This window comes from Danio aesculapii, chromosome 25, assembly GCF_903798145.1.
Source record: "Danio aesculapii chromosome 25, fDanAes4.1, whole genome shotgun sequence".
Classification (NCBI taxonomy): domain Eukaryota; kingdom Metazoa; phylum Chordata; class Actinopteri; order Cypriniformes; family Danionidae; genus Danio; species Danio aesculapii.
In genome coordinates, this window is record NC_079459.1 from 10,807,229 (window position 1) to 10,831,557 (window position 24,329).

General features: G+C 36.6%; 1 protein-coding gene across 1 annotated transcript; it reads right to left on the bottom strand.

Moving 5' to 3' along the window:
- Positions 1 to 2,105: 2,105 nt before the first annotated feature.
- On the bottom strand, positions 2,106 to 23,565 carry hic1l (hypermethylated in cancer 1 like). The gene is made up of 2 exons (XM_056452007.1): positions 23,494 to 23,565; positions 2,106 to 5,729 (listed from the first exon to the last, which is right to left on the bottom strand). Exon 2 carries the CDS (start codon positions 5,696 to 5,698, stop codon positions 4,328 to 4,330), a length of 1,371 nt encoding a protein of 456 aa, XP_056307982.1. The 5' UTR covers positions 5,699 to 5,729; positions 23,494 to 23,565; the 3' UTR covers positions 2,106 to 4,327.
- Between the last annotated feature and the right edge of the window lie 764 nt (positions 23,566 to 24,329).

The following is a 24,329-nucleotide window of genomic DNA, read 5'->3' on the forward strand; positions in this document are numbered from 1 at the left end:
TCAGAGAGCTGGGAAAAAGAGGTGAGTGTGTGGTGTTGGTGGTGTATCTTGCGTGTTTGTTGTAGGTGCCGCAAATTGAGCACTGATTTTTGCAGTTTTGGTGCAAAAGTATGTAGCAAAGTCATCAGTAGTGAGTATGGAGGATGCGGGTGGAGGAGGAGGATAGAGGAGGGAGGAAAATGTTTTAAAAAGTAAACGAGGATTGGTGGCACTGTTGACTTACTGACTAAAGTACGTCTGCTTTGCAGAAGTAACCTCAGCCGAAAAAGAGGACAGAAGAGTTTGGTATGTTATGAGCTGTTCAGGATTTTTAGGTTTTCGCCAAATTCTCTCTGCAGCCCGAAGTTTTGAGCAATCCTCACGAAGAACATCAGAGAGCCAGGGTGCAGGAGGACTGGCGTGGGCTGGCCTGGATGTAAGAGGACATAGTCTGTCTAGACATGATGCTAGTGTGGAGCAGAGTGTATCAGTGGCACTGTTCGTATCAAGTGCAGAGAGTTTGCAAGATGGAGGAAAAGAGTCTGAAACAATGGTGGATAGTCTATTGGGTGAGAGAGCGTAGGTTTCTGCGAAAGGCAACTAGAGTTGGAGTGTGTGGCGGCTCAGGAGTAATGTGGATGTTGAGAGACAAGAAAATGATCCGATGTTTGTAGTGGAGTTACTAGTGTTTGATCAGCGAAGCAATGTCGAGTGTAAATAAGGTCTAGCTGATTATCTGATTTGTGAGTAGCAGAAGTAGGTGCTCTTTTGAGGTCAAAAGAGGCAAGCAGAGTCTGGAAGTCAGCAGCTTGAGGTCTTTCAATGTGAATGTTGAAGTCACCTAGCACCAACAAGGGAGTGTCATTATCAGAAAAAGATGAGAGAAGAACATCCAGTTCATCTAAGAAGTGACCTAATGTACCCGGTGGTTGGTAGATGACAACTACATTTGTGGGGAAGGGGTGGATAATGGTGACTGCATGGAATTCAAAGGAGGTGATTTTTGGCAGGGACGGTGAATTTCCATTCTTTGGAAATCAGTAGTCCAGTCCCACCCCCTCTCCCTGTCTGACGAAGAGTGTGGGAAAGAGAGAAATTAGTAGAAAGAGCTGCATGTGTAGCAGTGTCCTCCGGGCTCAACCAGTTCTCGGTTAGAGCCATGAGATTAAAGTCAGAATGAGTGGCTATGGAGGTAATAAAATCTGCCTTGTTAATAGCAGATTGACAATTCCAGAGGCCCATGGAGAGAGAGAGTTGTGAAATAGCAGATACCTGTATTGATCGAAGGTTGTGAGGATTGCGCCTGCAGCGTACCTCCCATGCTTTGCCAGTGTTAGTTACAACAGGAATTAGTAAACACATAATAAAAGTGCAAGGAAAACAATAATGAGTGTAGATATAAAGTAAAATAATAAAGTAAGTTGGTGTGGCCGGCGCAAAACCGTCTGGCTCGACACACAAGCTCTTACAGTAACCAAGGAAACAGTGGGTAAACTTTCTAGTACCATACTCAGATAGCTGAAAACAAGTTTAAATGTCCTACAACCACACACAACCAGCTGACAACAAGTCTAAGTGTTCTCTAACCAAACACAGCAACTGAAAACAAGTCTAAATGTTCTTACACAGTGTTGCTCTCGATGATAAAGTGCTTCTCCATATATGTGTATGTGTGTGTATGTGTATAATATATATATATATATATATATATATATATATATATATATATATATATATATATATACACACACACATATATATATATATATATATATATATATATATATATATATATATATATATATATATATATATATATATATATATATATGTGTGTGTGTCTGTGTATATATACATATATATATGCGTTGGCAATTCATTTTTCATGCAGAGAGAGAGAGAGCGAGAGAGAGAGAGAGAGAGAGAGAGAGAGAGCGAGAGAGAGAGAGAGAGAGAGAGAGAGAGAGAGAGAGAGAGAGAGAGAGAGAGAGAGAGCGAGAGAGAGAACACAATGCAAGCACTCAGTGCATGTCAGTTTTGCAAGTCGTCTTAAACTAGTTGATTTATTATGGATACTACATCTGTTTTTGTTTTTTATGGACATGAAAAAAGTGTGTGCAATGTACAAAACATCAATCTAGAAGCATTTTAAAACATATTTGGTGTATTAAAAAATTATTCAAAACCCAGACAGAAAGTGATCTCACAGCTCAACAATTAAAAGATGCATGAATATAACAAACAACAAAAATGACAGATCAATTACAGAAAACAACCAAATAAATTTAACAGCAGCTTTGATTTTAACATTTTGGTCTCATTTCAACACTTAATACATGAATGCAATCTACTAAAAATTGTTTAGAGATGTTAAAAAGTGGTAGAAGAACAATACACATACAAAATATGGTCATCATGCTGTATAAATTAATTAACCATTGGTTGAAGCATGAACAAAAACATGAATTGAAAGAAAAATAAATTAAACTTAAATATTTAAACACTTAAATATTTAACAAGAATAGTTTGGTTATAGTTTTCCAGTATTTCTTAAGCAATTCAACATTCAATATTTCTTTGGAACAATACATCAAAGCACTCTAATTTCTCAAGCAATAAACGTTCACTGTTTAGATCACAACCCCACAGTGAAGAATTACCTGAAACCCTGAAAATGTGTATATTAAAACAGGCAGCATTTACCTCTGTTGTGATCAGATGCAATTGTATGCTCTAATTAAGAGTGACAGTAATATGGAAGACAGTGTGTAGTTTGTTTTCTTGTTTGTGTACATGCAGTCTTAATCTCACACAGGCAAACATCAAAGAGCTTGGTTTAAATTGAGGTAGCAGTTTGTGTATTCAAGTAAACAACCCTGATAACTTATTTACTACAGCAGCCCATTTCTAAAGCATAAACTATATAATGATTCCTCAATTAGATGTGAGAAGTATTCAAAGTCTGTTGTAAAATAACTGGTATCATCAGGAAAATTAGTTTGATTCAGTTAATAGCCATTTGAGGTATTTTTGTTTTTATTGATAAAACTACAATAGCTAAAAAGATAAACTTGATAGTTTTAGCTACACACTAACAATAACAATAAACAATTCATGCACAAGAATACAAAAAGTATGAAAAAAGAGGTATAAACAGCAGGTACAGACTGAAGCTGCCTTTTTATGCTTATCTGAGAATGACATCACCAATAATTTGTGAAAATAGACCAGCAAACAATACAAGTAGCATTCTAAATAAACTCCAGGTAAAACTGAACCCTATATTAAATCAAAGATTTTATTTTTAGATAAATTGGTTTGGCAACATGATAAATAATGCCACAAACAGAATGCTACAAATAATCCTTAAGATATTCTGACGTCTTTTTTGAATTAGTAAAAATTTGGAACAAATTGCGAGAGACTGAAGCTTAAAAACTGTTCAGAAAAGATTTAGACTTTTAAAGTAATTTTGACTTGAACTGAATTCTAGATTAGTTAAAAAGCTAAACTCTCCAGAAAAGATCTAAATTAATGTTTATTCAATTCTAAAGGGTTTGTGGTTGTGCCTGAACCGCTAAATAGATGACAGGGGATTCCTAATAGACAAAAGTCAGGAGTCAGTTTTGGCCATGGAATTGTAAAAAATAAAAAATAAAAAACACAGCAGGAGTATCTGAAGCTGGTCACTCAAAGATATGATCCAGTAGAGTTCAGAAACCAGCATTGGGATTTTAGAAACCAGCAAAGGGATAGTTTACCCAAAACTGCAAACATACCCAATATTTATTCGCCCTCGAGTGGTTAAAAATCTTTGAGGTTCTTTCTTTTGTTAAACATTTTAAAGAAAGCTGGAAACCTGTAACCACTGACTTCCATATTATTTGCTTTTCCCACTATGGAAGCCAGTGGTTACAGGTTTTCAGCTTCGCAGTTTTATGTGAACAATCCCTTTAAGTCTGCAGAAATGTTTCCCTGTAGGGTATGCCATCCCAATTCTTAATTTCTCCAGAGGTTTTCTTTTTGAGCTACACTGGCGTTTAAGGGTTTAAAAAAAATGAAATTCATGCTGAGATTTTGTGCCTGAGCTCTAAAAAATTGTGTCAATAAAATCTAAAGAAAAGCTAAGTTTCTTTTTTGAGTCAGAGGACATGTTATATAATTGTAGAAGATTCTTGGCCGAAACTAAACCATACATCAGCTCAAACAAGAAAACCTCTGTAAATACAATCTAGAACTTTTTGACACATTCTTAAGTATAGTAAACCTTAGTAAGACAACCCAAACCACAGCACAATAGACAACTGTTGGTATCTATATTATTTAGTATGGGACTCTCTTTACTGTTTTAAGATGTTGAGGTATGCATCCGCATATGACTAATGAGGTTTCTTTGTTGTGTAAATTTCCCCCCACAAACCTGGCAGGCATACGGTTTCTCTCCTGAATGTACACGCATGTGTTCAGTGAGACGGTACTGCCTGGTGAAACGCATACCACACTCTTCACATGCAAAGGGCTTTAGACTGAGGTGGCTGCGCATGTGGCGGGTCATAGTACCACGCTGTGTGAACATCTTTCCACAAATGTTACAAGGAAATGGACGCAAAAGGTCAACATCTTTGAGGGATTTGTGTGGACTTGGTTCCAGGATTTCAGGAGCTTCTTTTGAGATTCTTGTGACTCCGGGGACTCCATCACTCTCCTCTTCCTCCTCGTCTTCAACTCTGATATCCAGATCATCATCGAAATGACTTTCCACATGGGATTTGAGACTCTCAGAAGAGGGAAAACCCTTTTCACAAGGTATACAAACATAACGGTTGTCTATGTCAGCGTCTTTGACAAAGGTCTCCTTTTGATAAACAAAATTGGTGCAGCCAATTGGATTTTGGCCATCACTTTCATCTGTTTTCCCTTCAATTCCTTCCTCTTTCTTTACAGACATTTGAAAAGTGAAGGTCTGATTCTGGCTTAGTTGACTTCCAATCCTGCACAGTGGAATGCATCCATTGACATTGGATTTTCTTTGGGATCTTTCTCTTTTTCTTTCCTGAGCTCCATCTAAAGGGATTATCAATTTCTCCTCCTTTGGGAAACACCCCCCCTTTGCACCAATCTGCATATTGTTAGAGGCACTTCTAGACAAAGACAACTCATCAGCAACAGTTTTCTTTGAATTAGTTTTTCTTTTAGACAAATCCAAACCCAGGTCCAGCTTGTTCTTTGAATTACATCTACGTTCAGCGTTTTGCCTTTTTTTAGGAGGAGTTATAGACGTGTATGGTTCGGTGTCTGATGAGTGGTCTTCATAGATAACTGTAGAGCTGGTGCCAAAACAATATACACTGTTGACAGATCCATTTTGGTTAATCTTACTAGAGCACAGGTTTGCAAGGTCATTGAGCTGGAGATAGTTAGCTGTTCTAAGTAAAGAGCTTAGATTCAAAACCTCAAAGGTCTCATCTGACAATTTGCCAGTGTAAATGAAATCCAGAATTTGCTGGAAAACAGCTGGATCCACCATATCAGGGTCAAGGTGGATAAGGTTATCATGAAGAACAAGGGACTTAAGGTAGTGGCTGGTGGCGGCAAGAACACTTTTATGTGCTCGAAAGAGTGTATTTTCAACCATGATGATGACATCGCACAGGAAGCCCTTAGAGCGCTGTTGATTAAGCTGAAGAAGCAGTTGAGCAGCATAGTTGGGAAGCTCCATCGCCTACCCTTGTTGTTTTGCATTGGCGTATCTGTAAGAAAGGATGATTATATGTTATTGTGGTATGAGACAAACCCTTACAAATATTCTCTAATTAACTACAAGGCAGTCACATGCAGAGAAATTGAGGGACAGTGAATAAGTAAACTTTCTTATAAAAAAAAAATAAAAATATTTTTAGACAACGTGATATTTTTGGTTTGTTTGTTTGATTATATATTTATTATCTATTCACAATAAATGACATATTTTTACTATTAAGCACATTTTTTATATGGTTGCTCATGAGTAGGGCCAGACCAAGCGGCAACATTCATTGAAATTCCGCTAGGCTTGGCTCTAAAATAGAGCACATTTCTAATGACCCCAATGTTAAAATGGCCAACAGCAGAAAAAAGGTATTTACAGCCTGGAACAAAAAACGATTTTAGTGTATATAGCCAATATTACACTTCATGACAACTGTGAGAGTGACGTAACAGATACTATGTCCATATTTTAATTTGCAAACATTTTTTGCTATTTCGGTGCAGAATTTTAGTAAAAATATCTGCAGATTTATGCGGAATGATTTTGGGAGTATCATAAATAACATTTTTAAATATGAAATTAAAAAAAAAACTTATTTAATGTTTACAATGCAAATCCAGTTAGATCCACAAGCAAGTCACTTATATCTAATAAATGAGAGAAAATTTTACTTTACAAACTGTATTGTAAATTAATCCTATTTTGACTCAATGATGGGCTAAAAATCTGTGTATTGCAATAAATAAATAAATAAACATTGAATGGACCAGTGGCGAGGCTACATATGGGCCAGGGTGGCACTGGCTCACTCAGATTAAAGGCTGGTCCACTTATACAAAAATATTTTAATGCTAAAAACCCTGTATTGAAATTTAAGGCAGAATATGAATGTAATTTGATGTTGGTAATTAACATCACTCTTTAGTTATTGTAAGTTTGTTAATCAAATTTAAAGTCCTCCTACATTACACAAAAATGCAACTGTCCAACTCTTCCTCCACACAGATAAAACTGGCAATCCAGGCTGGCCTTAAAGAGCCCCTATTATGGGTTTTTGAAAATGACCTTCCATGTAGTGTGTAGCACAGCTCTAAGTGAAGTGAAATATTCAGCTAAGGCTTAAATCTGAAAGTGCACCGTGTTTAAAACTATTGATTCATCTACAAAAGAGTTGACTCAGCAGATTTCAAAAGAATCGTCTTGATAACGAGTCTTCAGCCATGCCGGTGTGACACAGTAGCAAAGAAGAAGAAAACTATAGCAGAAGCCGGTTGAATCATGTCGCGAAGACATGGTGCTCAGCTGGATATTACTGGAAGTGTGAGATATTCTACCCAAAGATGAAACTGAAGGGTCAGTGGTTGAGGTGTATTTTTGCAAAAATACCTCAGCATTATAGCCCCAGCCTTGTGCTGTGTTTCCGTCATTTTTCTGACGAGTGCTTCAGAAATCTACATGCTTACTACGGGGGATTTGTTGTAAGTTTGTTAAAGTAAGGATCAGAAAAGACTATTGATGTATGAGACTTTGCAGAGCTTGACAGGAACTTTACAGTACACGGACAAGTTTCTTCCTCTATTTCACAAGTGTAAGTACGTGCGATTAAAATGGTTGCCTCCATGTTTTCTCTAGCTTGCAAATTATGTATTTAATTTTCTTGTGTTACTTGTAGTATATCTAGTTAACTCTTTATATTCTCATATTGCGTCTAATGTCACATTGAAAACGGATTTAAATGTGTTTGTAAGCTTGTGTTCCACTGCCATTTGTCATTGATACGGCCACCGTCAGCTGTTTCTACACACAGGCGGTGGTCAAGTTTCAAAATAGTGTGGCTTTTGCCACTGTGTGGATTAATACTGAATGTGTTTCACTGTTTTTAATTACGGCTAAGAATAGAGCAATATGCTGGTGCTTAACTGCATTGCTTTAATCGCTCCTGCATTGGGCTCACACACATACCTGCCAACATTTGTGTCTGACAATCTGGGAGACCGGGGGGTTAGGTGTCTGAATAACACTGTTGAGAACTGGGTACTGTGGTGTTAGTAACTACTATGAAGAGTGTTTTGGGCCGCCGCTGAATATAGGTATAAACGACAAATAACAAAAGTTTAAAAGTTAATTTTTTTCTCACAGCACCTCATATTGAGAGAAAAACACAGAACTGTTGAAATTTTGCAGATTTATTAAAAAAGACAAACTGAAATATCACATGGTCCTAAGTATTCAGACCTTTTGCTCAGTATTTAGTAGAAGCACCCTTTTGATTGCAACCAGTCATCCTGTCCCGGCAGCTGAAAAACTCTCCCACAGCATGATGCTGCCACCACCATGATTCACTGTTGGGACATTATGGAGGCCACTGTGCTCTTAGGAAGCTTAAGTGCAGCAGCAATTTTGTGTTTTTCTGTCAATTTGGGGTGCTATGTGTACATTGAGAAAAAAAATGAACTTGATGTTAACAAATGAAGGAATAAAATTACAGTCTAATGCTTCTTTTGAATTGTATATATATATATATATATATATATATATATATATATATATATATATATATATACATACACACACATATGCTTATTATGCATATGTACATGTGTTTGCTCAAACCATAATAATCTAATAAGTCCACACGGTGATATGATGAGATATTCTGTGCATACACAGGTCAAGAGTTCATAGACAGGGATAAAAGGAAAAGCAGAAAGCAGATGTGGGTAGATGCAACACCCGGATGCAGAATCTTTTGTACTGCTGTGTGTATGCATCACTGTGTGCAGACCACATAGACCTTTGAGAGATGATTCTGCCAGAGAACAGCTGATAGCAACAACAGAGATTGGGGTTAACTGCTCGGAGGAGTGGCCAAGGAGATCTGACACTGCTGATGGATAAAAGGATGGAGGCCAAAGAGTTCGAGAGCTTTTTGACATCCAGACTGCTTGGCTGACGGTTCTTCAAAAGCCCAGTATCCTGATCTTTGCTTTACTCACTTATGCTCGAGAAATAAATTCATTGATTTTGATTCATTGACTCCTGACCGATTATTGAATTGAGGTGGACTAAGGAAAGTGAGAAATAGTCAAACACAAATGGCAGTAACAAATGGCAATAGATTAGATTAGATTCAACTTTATTGTCATTACACATGTACAAGTACAAGGCAACGAAATGCAGTTTCGGTCTAACCAGCAGTGCAATAGCAGCAAGTGCAGGATACAGGTATAAATTATAAAGTGCAGTTATAGAAAAACTATGGTAATATTTACAGATGGATGTACTATGAACATTATATACAGGTTGTATTAGCTATGAACAGATTTACAATAAATGAATATATGTACAGGATGCTTTTATAATAATCAGGAGTGTGCAGATAGATAAACAATTACAAATGTCCATGTGCAGTGGGTATGTACAGTTCAAATAAGTGAATCAGTGCAATGTAGTGCAATGAATATGTGCAAACTTTGTGCAAATGTTATATAATGCAGTGATTGTGAGGAGTATAAGTTAGAGGAGTGTGGGGGGTGTATTGGGGGGCAAAAGAGTCAGTGAGGGGCAGAGTTCAAAAGGGAGACAGCTCTGGGGAAAAAGCTGTTCCTCAGTCTGCTGGTTTTTGTCCGGGGGAGCCTGAAGCGCCTGCCGGAAGGCAGGAGAGAAAACAGTCTGTGAGCAGGGTGAGAGGTGTCCTTAAGAATACTGCATGCTTGGCGCAGACAGTGTTTCTTCTGGATGTCCTCAATGGCTGGCAGTGTAGTCCCTGTGATGCGTTGGGCAGTTTTCACCACCCGCTGCAGTGCCTTACGCTTAGCAACAGAGCAGCTTCCATACCAGACTGTGACGCAGTTGGTCAGGATGCTTTCTATTGTGCAGCGGTAGAAGTTCACCAAGACAGCTGATGAAAGCTGGTTCTTCTTAAGTTGCCTCAAGAAGAATAGGCGCTGGTGAGCCTTCTTGACCAGGCTGGAGGTGTTGGTGGTCCAGGAAAGGTCCTTTGAGATGTGGGTCCCCAGGAACTTGAAGGATGAGACAGGCTCAACGGCCATCCCATTATGTGGATGGGATCATGTGAGCCTGTTCGTCCCTTCCTGAAGTCCACAATAAGCTCCTTGGTCTTGTTGGTGTTAAGGAGCAGATTATTGTCAATGCACCAAGTGGCCAGATGCTGTATCTCCTCCCTGTAGGCAGTCTCATCATTATTGCTGATTAGACCAATCACTGTGGTGTCATCTGCAAATTTGATAGTGTTGGATCTGTTCACAGGCCTACAGTTGATGGTAAAAAGGGAGTAGAGGAAGGGGCTCAGCACGCAGCCCTGTGGTACACCAGTGTTGAGTGTGACGGTGGTTGAGCAGATGTGGCCTGATCTAACATTCTGAGGGTGTGAGTGCTACAGGGCGTTAGTCATTCAGGCATGTTGGGCTGGAGTGTTTGGGCACTGGCACAATAGAGGTGGTTTTAAAGCATGTTAGCACAGTTGCTAGGTTAAGCGACAGGTTCAATATGTCTGTGAATACCCCAGCGAGCTGTTCTGCACATGCTTTGAGGACGCGCCCAGGGATACCGTCTGATCCAGCAGCCTTACGCACATTGATCGTACTCAGTGCGGTGTAGACTTCTGAGGAGGTGAGTGTGATAGGTGAGTGGTCAGTTGAGGAAGTGTTCCTGGTGTAGGGTTCTGTATTGTCTCTTTCAAAGCGGGCATAAAAGTCATTTAGCTCGTTCAGGAAGGAGACATTTGTGGCTGTGGGGGTGGACTGGCTGGGTTTGTAGTTGCTGATGGCCTGGATGCCCTGCCACATGCGCAGAGGATCAGAGTTGGAAAAGTGCTCCTCTAGCTTTAGCTTGTTACAGTGCTTGGCCTTTTTGATGCCCCTCTTCAGATAAGCCCTGGAATTGCTGGAGGCATCCCCTGATCTGAAGGCAGTGTTGCGTGCCTTCAGCAGGAGGCACACCTCCTTGTTCATCCATGGCTTTTGATTTGGGTATGTGGTGATCTGTTTCTGGGTTGTAACACTGTCTATGGTGGTGTTGATATATTCCAGAACAGAGGAAGTGTAACTATCAATGTCTGTGTGAGAGCCACATGTGGCCTGGTAAGCAAACATACTCCAGTCTGTGTGTTCAAATCTGTCCTGGAGTGTGGAGTCCACCCCCGCTGGCCACACTTTGATGGTCCTCACTGATGGCTTCACACGGTTAATGAGGGGTGAGTACTTGGGGGTCAGGAACAAAGAAAGGTGATCTGATTGACCCAAGTGGGGGAGGGGGGGGGGGGGTCACAGCATATGCTTCAGCCATGTTTGTGTAAACTTGGTCTAAAGTTTTGTTTCCCCTTGTGTGGCAGAAAATGTTTTGATGGAATTTGGGGAGCACTGTCTTTAAGTTTGAGTGATTAAAATCCCCCGCAACAATAAAAGCAGCCTCCGGGTGAGCAGTCTGTTGTTTGCTGATGGCTGCATGAAGTTCATTCATAGCAAGCTTGGCATCCGCATCGGGAGGAATATAGGCAGCAGTTATTATGGTGGAGGTGAACTCCCGTGGCAGATAAAACGGTCTACATTTAACCATTAGATATTCCAGGTTAACAGAGCAATGTCTCTCAACAACGACAGAGTTTGTGCACCAAGCTTTGTTAATATAAATGCATAATCCTCCGCCTCTGGTCTTACCGGAGTCATCCGCCGTTCTGTCTGCTCTGAATGTTTGATGCTCAGTTAGCGATACAGTGTTGTCTGGGATCCTGCTGTTTAGCCATGTTTCTGTGACAATCATGACATTACAGTTCCATAATCTTTTGCTGTGGTTGATGCACAGTCGAATCTCATCCATTTTGTTCACCAGTGACTGTACATTGGCTAGAAAGATCCTTTCATACTCAGGAGTCCTGCCGTTAATCCGAGGGTCAGGTAATCAAAAAGTAATCTACTTGATGTTTAACTATGGGTGGGTCGCGGGTAGAGAAGATCAATAGCCATAAATATGCAACGCATACTCTCATTTTAAAAATCACTTCACCATCTCACAATGTTTAATAATAAATAATCAAATTTTTCATTAAAACAACAGTGATTTAGCAATGCCATGCCACATGCCAACTGCAAACAAAGCAACCAATCGCGGCAACCGCAGTGATCACTTTTTCCGGAGTTCAGCTGTTCTTTTTTGCACTTGATTATTATGCGTTTAAATGTTAAAAAAAAAATAAATAAAAAAATCAATAATGAGCACGCCTTCAAGAGTGTTTCTGTGTGTGTCTTTTATCACGGAAGCGTGTCTTTTACAAAACTGAACGTTGCTTCGTCTCTCTGGCAGTATTTCGGCTTTTAATTGAATGAAAAGTTAATTTAGATATGCCAATATTAAAAAATTGCAGTAAAGTAACTGTGACATGCGGCCACACATCGAATCTGCGGTCTGATCTCATCTCTCTCTCGTTGTCATCCAGACATCGATACAATGTTGGTAAATAGTGATACTGCGCACCAAGTTATTAACTCAAATATCTCTGAGGGAGATTATGTTACCCGATAGCCTATATTAACTTGAGAGATTTTAAAAATAAATGGCATTTTAAAAAAAGAAACATGCAAACATGCAAATCGGCAACAAATCAAACTGGTCCCATGGAGTTCAGCACTTGTCATTTTGCCAGTGTATGCTGTGTAGCGTGTGCAGCACACTGCTGGTGTGAGAGAGCGCGAGAGCTCAAAGCCGGTATCGATATAACCAAAAGCAAGATCATATTTTTATAAATATTCCATTAGCAATACTTATATTTATACATTTACATGGTGTTTATTGATTGTGTGATCTGTATAGGCTGTCTGATCTTTACAGAAGCTATAAACTGACACGCACGCACGCACGGTGACCGCAGTAATGTTCAGCTCTGACGGGGTGCTTTTATTTAGCTTGTAGTCTTTAGATTTTTTACATAATGTTCCATTACTTAAATTCGTTCATTTTTTATTTATAGTTTATATATAAAATGAGTGCTAGCTTGTTTAGCTGTAATCATTATGCAAGGATCATATTTCATATTCGGTTTATTCTTCAGTAGCCTATATAGATTCGTTAATAATGTATAATGTTTTATAAACGGATTGTTTAAAAAGACTAAGCTATTAATATATAATACATTAGGCTAATTCATACATTAAGACATTGAAGTCAGGTAGGCCAACAAATCACATCCATGTAGTGAATTACTGTTGAGTGGTATTGGTGCGTGGTATCGGCCTTTCATGTATGATACGAGTACGAGTATTTTAACCAAGTATCAGCCTGATGCCCGATACTAGTAGTATCAGTAAAGGACCACAGACTCCCGCATCTCCAACTGCACACATTGTGAACTCCTGGAGAATAATCACACCATCATAATCTACAAACACACTTTATGCTGTCTGTAAAATGTGAAAGTTTTCTATCATTCGATGTGGTATGAAATTCCATAAAAAAAAAAAAAAATTCTCTCTCCTATCAGTCCTTACTTCATACTCCCATCCAGTAGCTCAGTTTATCATGGGAGTATGAATGAAATGTTGCTGAATGACAGTGAAACTTCTGAACCGAAACTACTGAAATTAATTTTAACAAATTCTCATTTGAATTTGTACAGGGTAGAAGCCAGTCTATAGAGTAAATAGCAAAATATTTTGCTGTGTTTGCATGTCCTTATCTGCTTATAGTTCATTATAGTAGAAGCAAAATAACATTCATTACAATTTAATTAAGCAAATGTAATTTGCATTTTGTGATTTTTTTTCAGTTAAATAAAAGCCTATTTTCCCTTCATACATTTCATTATTGAGGATATCTTAAAAATAATATCAAAAATCATGTCTCGCAAACCCAATTTTGTGTCTCAACATTTTATTTGTATTTTTTTGTCCATATTTAATCAAACATTTGTCCTGACGTTCTAAACAAATTGAAAAATATAAATCACATATGAAAAAGTAAATTTTTATTAACAGAAGTGTCTGAGTGATTGGCAACTAACATCAACCAATCTGGGAGGATCGATCTGTATCACCACGTGGTGAATATTTTTGGAGAAATTAAAACAGGTCGAACTACAACCATTATATGCACTGCAATAAGTTTTGTTTAATGCTGAATGAAAACTTGTTTTTTAATCTTTTGACTTAATAACTGTCTTTATATTGTTGTTTGATAAATGTTATTGATCAATAAATTAATTTTATATAAATTGCAGTAATATTTAATTAAAAATATTTTTGTAGTACAAATTTGTAGTTATTCAGCATGACTTGAGCAAAGAAACTGATGTTACATTGTTCCGTCACAAGATGGAAACAGAGACCGCATAATAAGCCTGAGGATATGTTTTTCTTAAAGGGCACATAGGTTACCCCTTTTTTCATATTTAATTTAAGTCTTTTGTGTCCCCAGAATCCGTCTGTAAAGTTTCAGCTCAAAACACCCATCAGATTATTTAATATAGCTGTTTGAAGTGTCTATATTATAGCTAAAAAAAAGGTTTTGCTGTTTTTTTGTACTGGCCCTTTAAGGCTAGTCCTCCCCGCCCACCGTTCCCACGTGCCTGTCAGCAATCGCCACCCTCGGCTTCCTCAGGAAGCAGATCTCACGTAACGTGTGTAGGAAATACTACAGTAAGAACTTTAACAATCAGTATATGATGCATTTTTTGTGCACACGAGTCACATACAATGTCATTACAAAGTTCACGCGCACACACACAGCAAGAACACAAACACATAGCGCAGACACATATACACACACACACATAGCTCAGACACACACACACACACACACACACACACACACACACACACACACACACACACACAGAGAGAGCGAGAGAGAGAGCGCGTGCGTTAAGCTTTGCACTCGTTTTGCACGCATATGTGTCATGATATTGGTAATATCCACTGCTGTATGGATATCTCTTATATTAATGTACAAAATAAACCTGATTTAACGTCCACAAACCGCGATTGAAGCGACTTCCTTTATAATTGTTCTGACACACGGCTGTGCTGATTAAGTGAATCGCTGTAATTCATTACTCACATGCTCTGTTTTAAAACATTTTAAACTTGTGAAACTCACTCTTGATCACATTTGATGATGATTGATGATCCTAGCGAACTAAACACACCTTTTATTCCCGGCTGCTTTGCGCTCGTCCTCCCTTGATGATATGATTATACACGTGACTACCGGACATGTTAATGCGCGCAGCTGTCAATCAATATTGGTGGGCGGGGGGACCGCACTCCTACGTAAAGTTTCGGTCGATCTGAAAACCGCTCCTATTGGTCCACCGTTTTTATGTTGTTAAATTTGAAAAAAAAAAAGGACTGTGTGTGTTTATTTCACCCCAATATGACAGTTTATACACTATACTTGCACACATTTCTGTCCAAACAGCTTGAAAAGTAGATTTTTCACCATAGGTGCCCTTTAACGTAAATTTAAAATGAAGCTTGAACAAATCTATATAGAATATAAGTGACATTCTAAGTTGATCGGTCTTATTTGTATTTTACATTGCTGTATTTATGCCACATCTCGTAGTGATTGCTTTGCTTTGGCTTTTTCCAAGGTTAAATTTTAAACATTAAGGTTAAACATGTTGCTCTAACTATGTATTCTGGTACTTGACAAAAGTTTTCCAAAGTAGTCCTGAGCCTATGAGGTGATATTGCTCATAGATGAAAGATGATTTTTTGATGTAGTGCCGCCTGAAAGATCAGAGATCACAGCTGTTCAGCTTAGACTTTCACCCTTGCCCTTTATGCACTGATGACAGGAAAGGATGCATATTTACAAATGAAATGACGTTGACCAGACAAAACATTAAATATTTTGAGTTCATATTGTCTGTAATGAAATACAAGTCATAGTAACTTTGGATACTGTCCTAACTTATGATGAACTTTTATTTTTTTTTTTTAAATAAGTTAAAGTTTACATTTCAAAGAAATAAATGTCATAAATTTGAAACATATTCCAAAATATTGCAAAAATAGATGACATAAGCCTGAATTTTTTTACTTAAAGTTGGCATACAATTATTGAGCTGTGTGCTGACCCTTAAATTTCTCTAAATATGTGGTCTTTTAGATTTTGTATTTAAAAAATGAATTTATTTCACCAATTTGTTGTATCTGAGCCTATAAATGTTGACACAAATGTTATTTTATATCGAGATATATATAGAATAGAATTATAGAATAAAATTCATAAATCTTTACAATAAGATTTAACAATTTGTTTTTGTGCAGATTTTATGAGATTGTGTGTAAATCGTGTCACAACAAATGTGATATACTGAGTTATACTGTCACATTAGCATGGTCACACAACTCAGACAGTCACATCACATGACAAAAATGTAAGCTCTGTATACAACATCTAAAGCTATGGTATGTTGTAATATCAGAGGAACAACAAATATCTATCTTTTTAATAAATACCCATTTTATTTGTATAAAACTTCATGGACAGCTATAAATCGATGTTACATCATGCACCCATAAGGACTATCTCCAGGTTCTTTAAGAACCAGACCAAAAAAGGGATAAATAAACTGCAACAATTTTATGTTAAATTATTTCTGCTGGAGTGCTAACAAAAGTTTTTTTTTAATAGTTCTATTCAGTTAAATAAATACAGAAAGAAAACCAATTATGCTGTAGTATCGATTTAGTATGGGTATCCTGACATTTAACTTGGGTATCATACAAAAGTCAAAATTTTGGTATTGTGACAACATTAAGCTAATACGTGTATTTTTGTTGTAATTTAATACAAAATTAAAGCAATATTTTCTTTCATTATCAATTACCGATTAAAATGAGAGTAATGAATGAGTGCTGTCACTGTGCATTTCTGTGCAATGGTAGTTATGTTTAATAAATGATTGAGTTTTGACCATCTTTATTATTTAAAAATTATTTAACTTAATTTAAATTTGACTAATGTCTTGTGGTTAATGCACATAAAATGTAATATTTTTTAGGGATGCACCAATCCTGATACTTGGATCGGATATCGGTTTGATACCACATATTTTTTGCTGGATCGGGTATCGACCAGTTGGTACCAATCCAAATCCGATCTTGCGCATGTGCTATATTATGTGTAATTTATAAGCTAGCAAAAGCCATGAAGGTAGCCTATTATAAGGCACCAAAAAGTGGTCATGTATGTCTACTAGATCCCAAATGTTCTGAAGCCATTCTATAGTTTAATGTGAAGTACAGATGAATATTGAATATGACTATTTGTTCCTAATATAAATAATCAGTGGAGAAATGCATGGTTTTGCATTAAATGGCTTCATTTTGACCTGCAGCAAGGAGATCATAGCCATTTCTAAATCATGTTGCACTGTCTCTTAGATCAGCAGACCACATTCACAACACTGGAGTAAAGAAGGTTATTACCTGCTTTTTATACACAAAGTAGGCCTACCTGAAATTGCAAATTAGAAAAGGCTCAATAATACATTGGACAGATCCTCAATGCACTCACTTCTTCCCTTTGTGCTGCTAAGTTTTGAAAGTGTACGCAGATACTGGAGGGCTGCGTACTGTTTCTCAGTGATGCTTCAAGCGATTCATTCACACACCGGCTGCACAGATGCGAGTTTATTCTTCCAAGGGGAATACTTTCAGTGCTGAGAATAGTTTGTAAAGCCTGGCTCATTATGGTCAAAGTACTTGATTAAATGAATAAAAGTGAAACCGAGCGGCGCAATATGGATTGTCAGAAACAGAAAAGGGAATCTTAATTAAAGAAAACCTGCCTTAGATAGGTTAGATTAGTCTGCATCAAACCTGCAGTAAAAAAAAATGTCAGGCTTTGCTAAAAGGCTGGTTATTTTACCAACGATTAGGGTAAATAGTGGTAGCCTATAGGGTATATGTCCAAGTATGCTAAAGGACCTGGGTCCTCAGTAACCTGGGTCAAGCACTTCCTGTAAACTGTATGCCATTGCAAAATCGGCACGTTTCAGGTCTGTTTTCTTTAAAAATCAGCAATCTGTGATAGCTGATATGAAGTGGGTCTCAGATTGTCCAAGAAACACTGCATTAAACTACATTTTCCCCCACCATGTCTTTAAAATATGAACATTTATTTTACCCTAGTATATTCAATGGGTTTCTGTGCTAGCCTGCCGATTCTAACGGGCATGTGCGAGTAAACAGCTTTTTGTCTCATTTTACGCTAGAGCAACTAAATGAATGTCAGAGTCTATTTAACTGATTGTATTGTAATTACATTACAACATCGATGCTGTAAAAGGAACCGTATAAAATGGAAAAAGTCACATTAACCGTTCACCAGATGTTTATCAGTATGGGAAGAAACACTAGCTCCACATATACCCTATTATATATTTCAAAGAAACTCTTAATATTAAAAAAAAAAGAAACATAAGCTGGACCACAACAGATCAATGGCATAACGAATGCCCAAATAATGTAGGCTATAGTTTACAGCAAGCATCATGTTTTTAGTTAGATTGTGTCGTCTGTCATTCAATAGGCCTATGGATCTGTTATTTTTACTAGAGAAGATATATTATTTAAGTTTAATCACCAGAACTATAGAAACTGTATTATGCTTTAAAAAAAAAAAAAAACGAGACCGTATCGGGATCGAATCTGTATCGGTCGATACTCAGAATTTTGGTCGATTCAATTCCAAAAAATGGTATTGGTGCATCCCTACATTTTATATTCAAAGATTTATTTTCACAAATATCAACATGACTGTTTAAGAACTATAGTATTAAAGAATCAGGAATCACATTTTTGTTGGCGGAAACAGCGGTGGTGTTATGACAGCTGAACGGCATGCAGCCAAAACTTTACAATAGATGGAAAACTAATTGCTCTGAACTGACAAAGAATTGCACTGTTGCAAATATTTAAACAATCTAGTGATGAACATACACCTTGATTTTGGTTTCTGCACTGGGACACTGTACATTGAAGTATGTGCTAAAACTGAAACTTAAAGAGAATGAGGCAATATCAAGGGAAGGGAATGAGCCAATATCAAATTTGTGTAGTTTATGAAGCAAACCACAAATTTTTAAGGGACTGGATTGAAATTCAAACTGGCCTAACAATGCCAATTGATGTTTATCACCAGCAGTGATGGTGATCATGAAAAGACCAATTACTGAAGCAGCAGTGATCTGCCATGCATCTTGTTTCTCACATACGCACTCTGTGTCTTCTGGCCATCGGAGAAAAAAATAATAAAATCAAATACACAGAGCCGTGATGCATGAGCAGAGACAGTGAAGCACTATCAGCTACAGAGACTTTGATCTGATCAAATCTTTCAGAGTCACAAGGCTTGAGGCAAGTCAAGGCTCGAGTCATTGAGGTCCAAGTCTTTTTTTAATTCTGTCAAATCAAGCCACAAGTCATCAGATTTCAAGTCCATATATCTGGTAAGAGAAAAATAAAATAAAATATAATAAATTAAAAACCTTTCATCTAAAAAGATATTTCAGAATCTAAAGTAATTGTACATGACTATTAATCTTTTTTTTTTTTTTTAAATGTCAAAGTGAATTTGCTTTTCATTCATTTTGCAGACTGCTGCGGTAATGAGATTGTTTTAAGGCTTATTTTGGAAAGTATGTTCAGAAAGGTGGTAAATGTTAAGTAAAACGTTTAACCTCCTTACATTTAGTCATTTAGCAGACGCTTTTATCCAAAGCGACTTACAAATGAGGACAAGGAAGCAATTTACACAACTATAAGAGCAGCAGTGAACAAGTGCTATAGACAAGTTTCAGGTGTGTAAAGTCTAAGAAGCAAAGCATTAGTAAAAAATTTTTTGAGTGAGTGAGTGAGTGAGTGAGAGAGAGAGTGAGAGAGAAAGAACAGTTAGTGGTATAGCCAGAAAGGCAGTTGCAGATTAGGAAGGAAAGTGGAGACTAAACAGTTGCGTTTTTAGTCGTTTCTTGAAGACAGCAAGTGACTCTGCTGTTCTGATGTAGTTAGGGAGTTCATTCCACCAACTGGGCAGATTGAATGTGAGAGTTCGGGAAAGTGATTTCTTCCCTCTTTGGGATGGAACAACGAGGCGACGTTCATTCACAGAACACAAGTTTCTGAAGGGCACATATATCTGCAGAAGTGAGAGCAGATACGAAGGAGCAAAGCTAGAGGTCACTTTGTAAGCAAACATCAGAGCTTTGAATTTGATGCGGGCAGCAACTGGCAGCCAGTGCAAACGGGTGAGTAGCGAAGTGACATGTGCTCTTTTGGGTTCATCAAAGACCACTCGTGCTGCTGCGTTCTGAAGCAGCTGAAGAGGTTTGATAGAACTAGCTGGTAGCCCGGCTAGCAGAGAGTTGCAATAGTCCAGTTTGGAGAGAACAAGAGCTTGAACAATGAGTTGAGCTGTATGTTCAGATAGGAAGGGTCGGACCTTTCTGATGTTGTAGAGTGCGAATCTGCAAGATCGAGCAGTTCTAGAAATGTGGTCAGAGAAGTTCAGTTGGTCATCAATCGTTACTCCAAGGCTTTTTACCATTTTGGATGCAGTGATGGTTGCTCCATCCATCTGGATTGAAAAGTTATGGTGAAGAGTCGGGTTGGCAGAAACTTCAAGCATTTCCGTTTTCGTGAGGTTAAGCTGGAGATGATGATCTTTCATCCAGTGTGAAATGTCTGACAGTCTCCTAGGGCTTGAGTGTCCACATACATGGACAACACATTTTAGCTCTTAAGTGGCTATTTAAAATACTTGTTTTATATTTTGTTATAGACAGTGTCATCCTGCAACTGTTTTTTGCAGCATATGAAATGTCCCAAACACTATTTTTAACAGTCCAAAATGAAAAAAAAAATGTTGTTTTTACTCTCTGATATTTAAAGCAAGTTAAAAAAAAATTATATGTTAAATATGCATTAACAAAAATTCGGGTAAATTTGTAAATTCGGACCACGAGTCCACATATGGACATCATTTTTTTTCTAAAAATACATTGTATCAAAAAATAATACTTAGGTTTTTATTCTAATTAGGTTCTAATAAGCCCAAATAGCAAAGAGAAATAAAAAATGCATGTAACAAAACACCTTGGGGCTTAAGAGGTTAAAGTATGTAGATAAATGCTCCAGACTTTCTTTCTAATATCTGGGGAAAAAACTACTTAATTTAAGTTAATTTAAACTGTTTTTTAATTAATGCTTTTTAAATCCAGATTTTGGCGAGAATCACCCATACAGTGAAGTTTATATACAGTACTGTTATTTAATTATATCATTCAGTTTCTGTCACTGTAAACTACTGTTAGATACCTAATAAACCTAGTTTATTTTAGTAACATCATTTTATAGTAAATTCAGTTTTGTTTAAAAATTATTTCTCTATTTCTATTTGAAAGATTTTTGTGTTTTTTTTACTAAAGATATCACACAGCAAAAAAAATGATTTTTTTCTTCCAATGTATCTTGTTTCTAGTCCAAATATCTAAAAAGTCTTAAATCATGAAGCATTTTCTAAACAAGCAAAAAATATTGTCTTGATTTTATAAACAATATGCCAAAATTAAGTGAGACAAACAAACAAACAAACAAAATATATCAATGAGGTAAACAAAATAATCTTCCTTTTGACTTATTTTTATTTTGACAGATTATTTTGGTTGTTTTTAAGGAAAACTCAAATAATTTTGTTTGTTTTTTAAATGAGACAATATTTTGACAATGTTTTGCTTGTCTAGAAAATGAAGAATATAATACTACAATTCCGAACAAAAAAAAAAAAACTGTATTATATCTAGCACATTTTCACCCGTAGAAATCACCCGTAGAAGCACTCTCTCTCCATCAAAAAAAGCACACCTACTCTAGCACTAAATTCTCAGAGCACAAACAAGTTACTTTGTAAAACTAGCACTTCTTGTTTGTATGCCCTCTTGTTGAATCTCTGAATACCTCCTCAATCGTAAGTCGCTTTGAACAGAAGCGTCTGCTTAATGACTAAATGTTGCAAATAACATATCTGGTAGAATAGACTTTCCGTTGTTTTATTTCCATTTTAAATGTTAAAAACAATAATCAAAAGTGTACATTGGCCCATGTAATTATTTTTTTTAGCAAAACCAGACTTAGATTTGAAGAAAAGAGGTATTTCACTGGAAAGATAAAAGACTGTGTAGTCTGTAATACTTACCCTGCCATGAAGTGATGAATCAGAAATTATGATCTACTTCAAATCTACTGATTTCATTGCAATTAAGTATACAAATGGACAAAGCACATACGTGCTGCACATAAGTAGTTTTAGAATGTAGTGTAATCAAGCTACAGATATTGCAACACCACAATTACAGATATTGCAATACAATTAGGCATGGGCTGGTATAAGATTCTGACGGTATAACCTTGGATAAAAATATCACAGTTTCACGGTATTGCGATTACTGCTGTAAAATAAGTTCTTTTTAAATGTCTGTATAAAAAACTACTTTTTTGCCCTTTGAACACAATATATTTTATTTTGTGAAAAATTTTAAATATTTTGGAACAGTAAACATTTGAATAATTCAAATGAATCACTGACTACGCGGTCTACATTAGTTTCAAAAACACTAAATTCTTTACAATTTAAAATGTCATCTTTGGATATCTTTTCTGCTTAAGATACGGTTGTCCTAAAAAACCAAACAAAACAAAAAATGTTGTAAAAAATCTTACAAAACATACCTTAGGAATGGTATTACAAAAATTTTTGGCGGTTTTAAAACCTTGACTTTTCCAAACTGCGGTATACCTTGAAAACAGTTATCGTCCCATGCCTAAATACAATACATCACTTGATACACCGTCATAAGAAAAAAGCAAACAATGAACTGAAATTAAATCGATTCATCTTATGATTTTACTGCAAGGACATAGTCTACATAAATACACATGCATGATTTTGATCGAAACTTAAAAACGACATGGGTGTTCTGTTTTGGTTTAATAATTTCAATATGTTATTAAAACGAATATCAACATGCTCAAGACGGCACTATACGCAAAACTGAGGTAAAGTTGGTTTAATATTCACGAGTTCTGACTTTCTACTTTATAATAGAATTTAATAAAAATATTGGCAAATTCTAAATAGTGAAATCATTAGCAGCCAATGACTATTAAAGAACAACATTCTTCACAATAAAACAGTGCTAATGTTGTTTCCAAGACACACATGTGATTTGAGACCGAATATTCAAAGTACCATGGTAAACAATATAGGGAGCATGTCTTAAGTTGTCACTGATCAAACGTGTGAATATAAAACCAAATATACGCATATGAAAAGAACAAAATCGTTAAAGCGCATAGGAAAGTTATGTCAAAATACAACATTGCGCGATCGTTAGACGTGTTTTCATGTCAATTTAATTAATTTAGACTATTTCATGCCACGCCTGGATTCGGTAACGTTACAAAGAAACAAACACCAAACAATTTAAATATCTTAAAACAACCAAAGTTGTAATAGTAGTAAAAATAATGATGATGATAATAATAATAAACAAAAACAGGAAATGGTACGTTGCCAATCTGTGGGTTAGGTAAGCGGATCACGCATTGCATTCAATGTCACTGATGTTGTAATAATCACGATCGGTTTCTTAGTTGAGTAGCCTATATAGGAACGTTTTGTATCATAAAAGAATACATACATACATACATAGATGCATACATATGTAAATAGACATGTTTTTTTACCTTTCGAACAAGGGCAGGGGTCCTCGCTTCTCACCGTCGTCATCAAAACGCCATCTTAGGAGCTTGTGACGTAGACCGTTTGACCCCTGACCCAGTTAAGATCAATATCCCCCACCTGTCCCGCCAGAGGTATTTTAGTGGCATTGCTTTTCTTTTAGCGTGAGACATAACGATCACTAAAATGTTTTCATTTGAGCCTGATCAGTCAGCTGTATAAAAAGTATAATTAACTACAGTAATTACAACACAAATGATCCTAAATCACATGTAATAGTTTATAACAGCATAAGGCTTTAATCTGAATAATAATAATAATAATAATAATAATAATAATAATAATAATGATGAAATAGAAAAAATGGATTTTCCATAAATGACAATTGATTTGTCCATACATGACATAAAGGTTTCACTATGCAAAATCATAATCAAATAGATTACTAATATAAACATTAAAGGGCACTTATTTTACCCCCTTTTCAAGATTTAAAATTAGTATTTTTTTGTCTCCAGAATGCGCCTGTAAATTTTTTGCTCAAAATACCCCTCCGATTATTTATTATAGGCTACCTTTCTGAATATGGGAAATGGGACCGCACAATCTGCGCTAAAATAACATTTTCAACATATTTCTAAACATAATAGTTTTAATAACTCATCTCGAATAACTGATTTATTTTATCTTTGCCATGATGACACTACATAATATTTTACTAGATATTTTTCAAGACACTTCTATACAGCTTAAAGTGATATTCAAAGGCTTAACTAGGTTAATAAGGTTCAATAGGCAGGTTAGGGTAATTAGGCAAGTTACTGTATAACGATGGTTTGTT

Excerpts from the sequence above, each read along its gene's own strand:
- hic1l (XM_056452007.1), bottom strand. The coding sequence starts at position 5,698 with ATGGAGCTTCCCAACTATGCTGCTCAACTGCTTCTTCAGCTTAATCAA.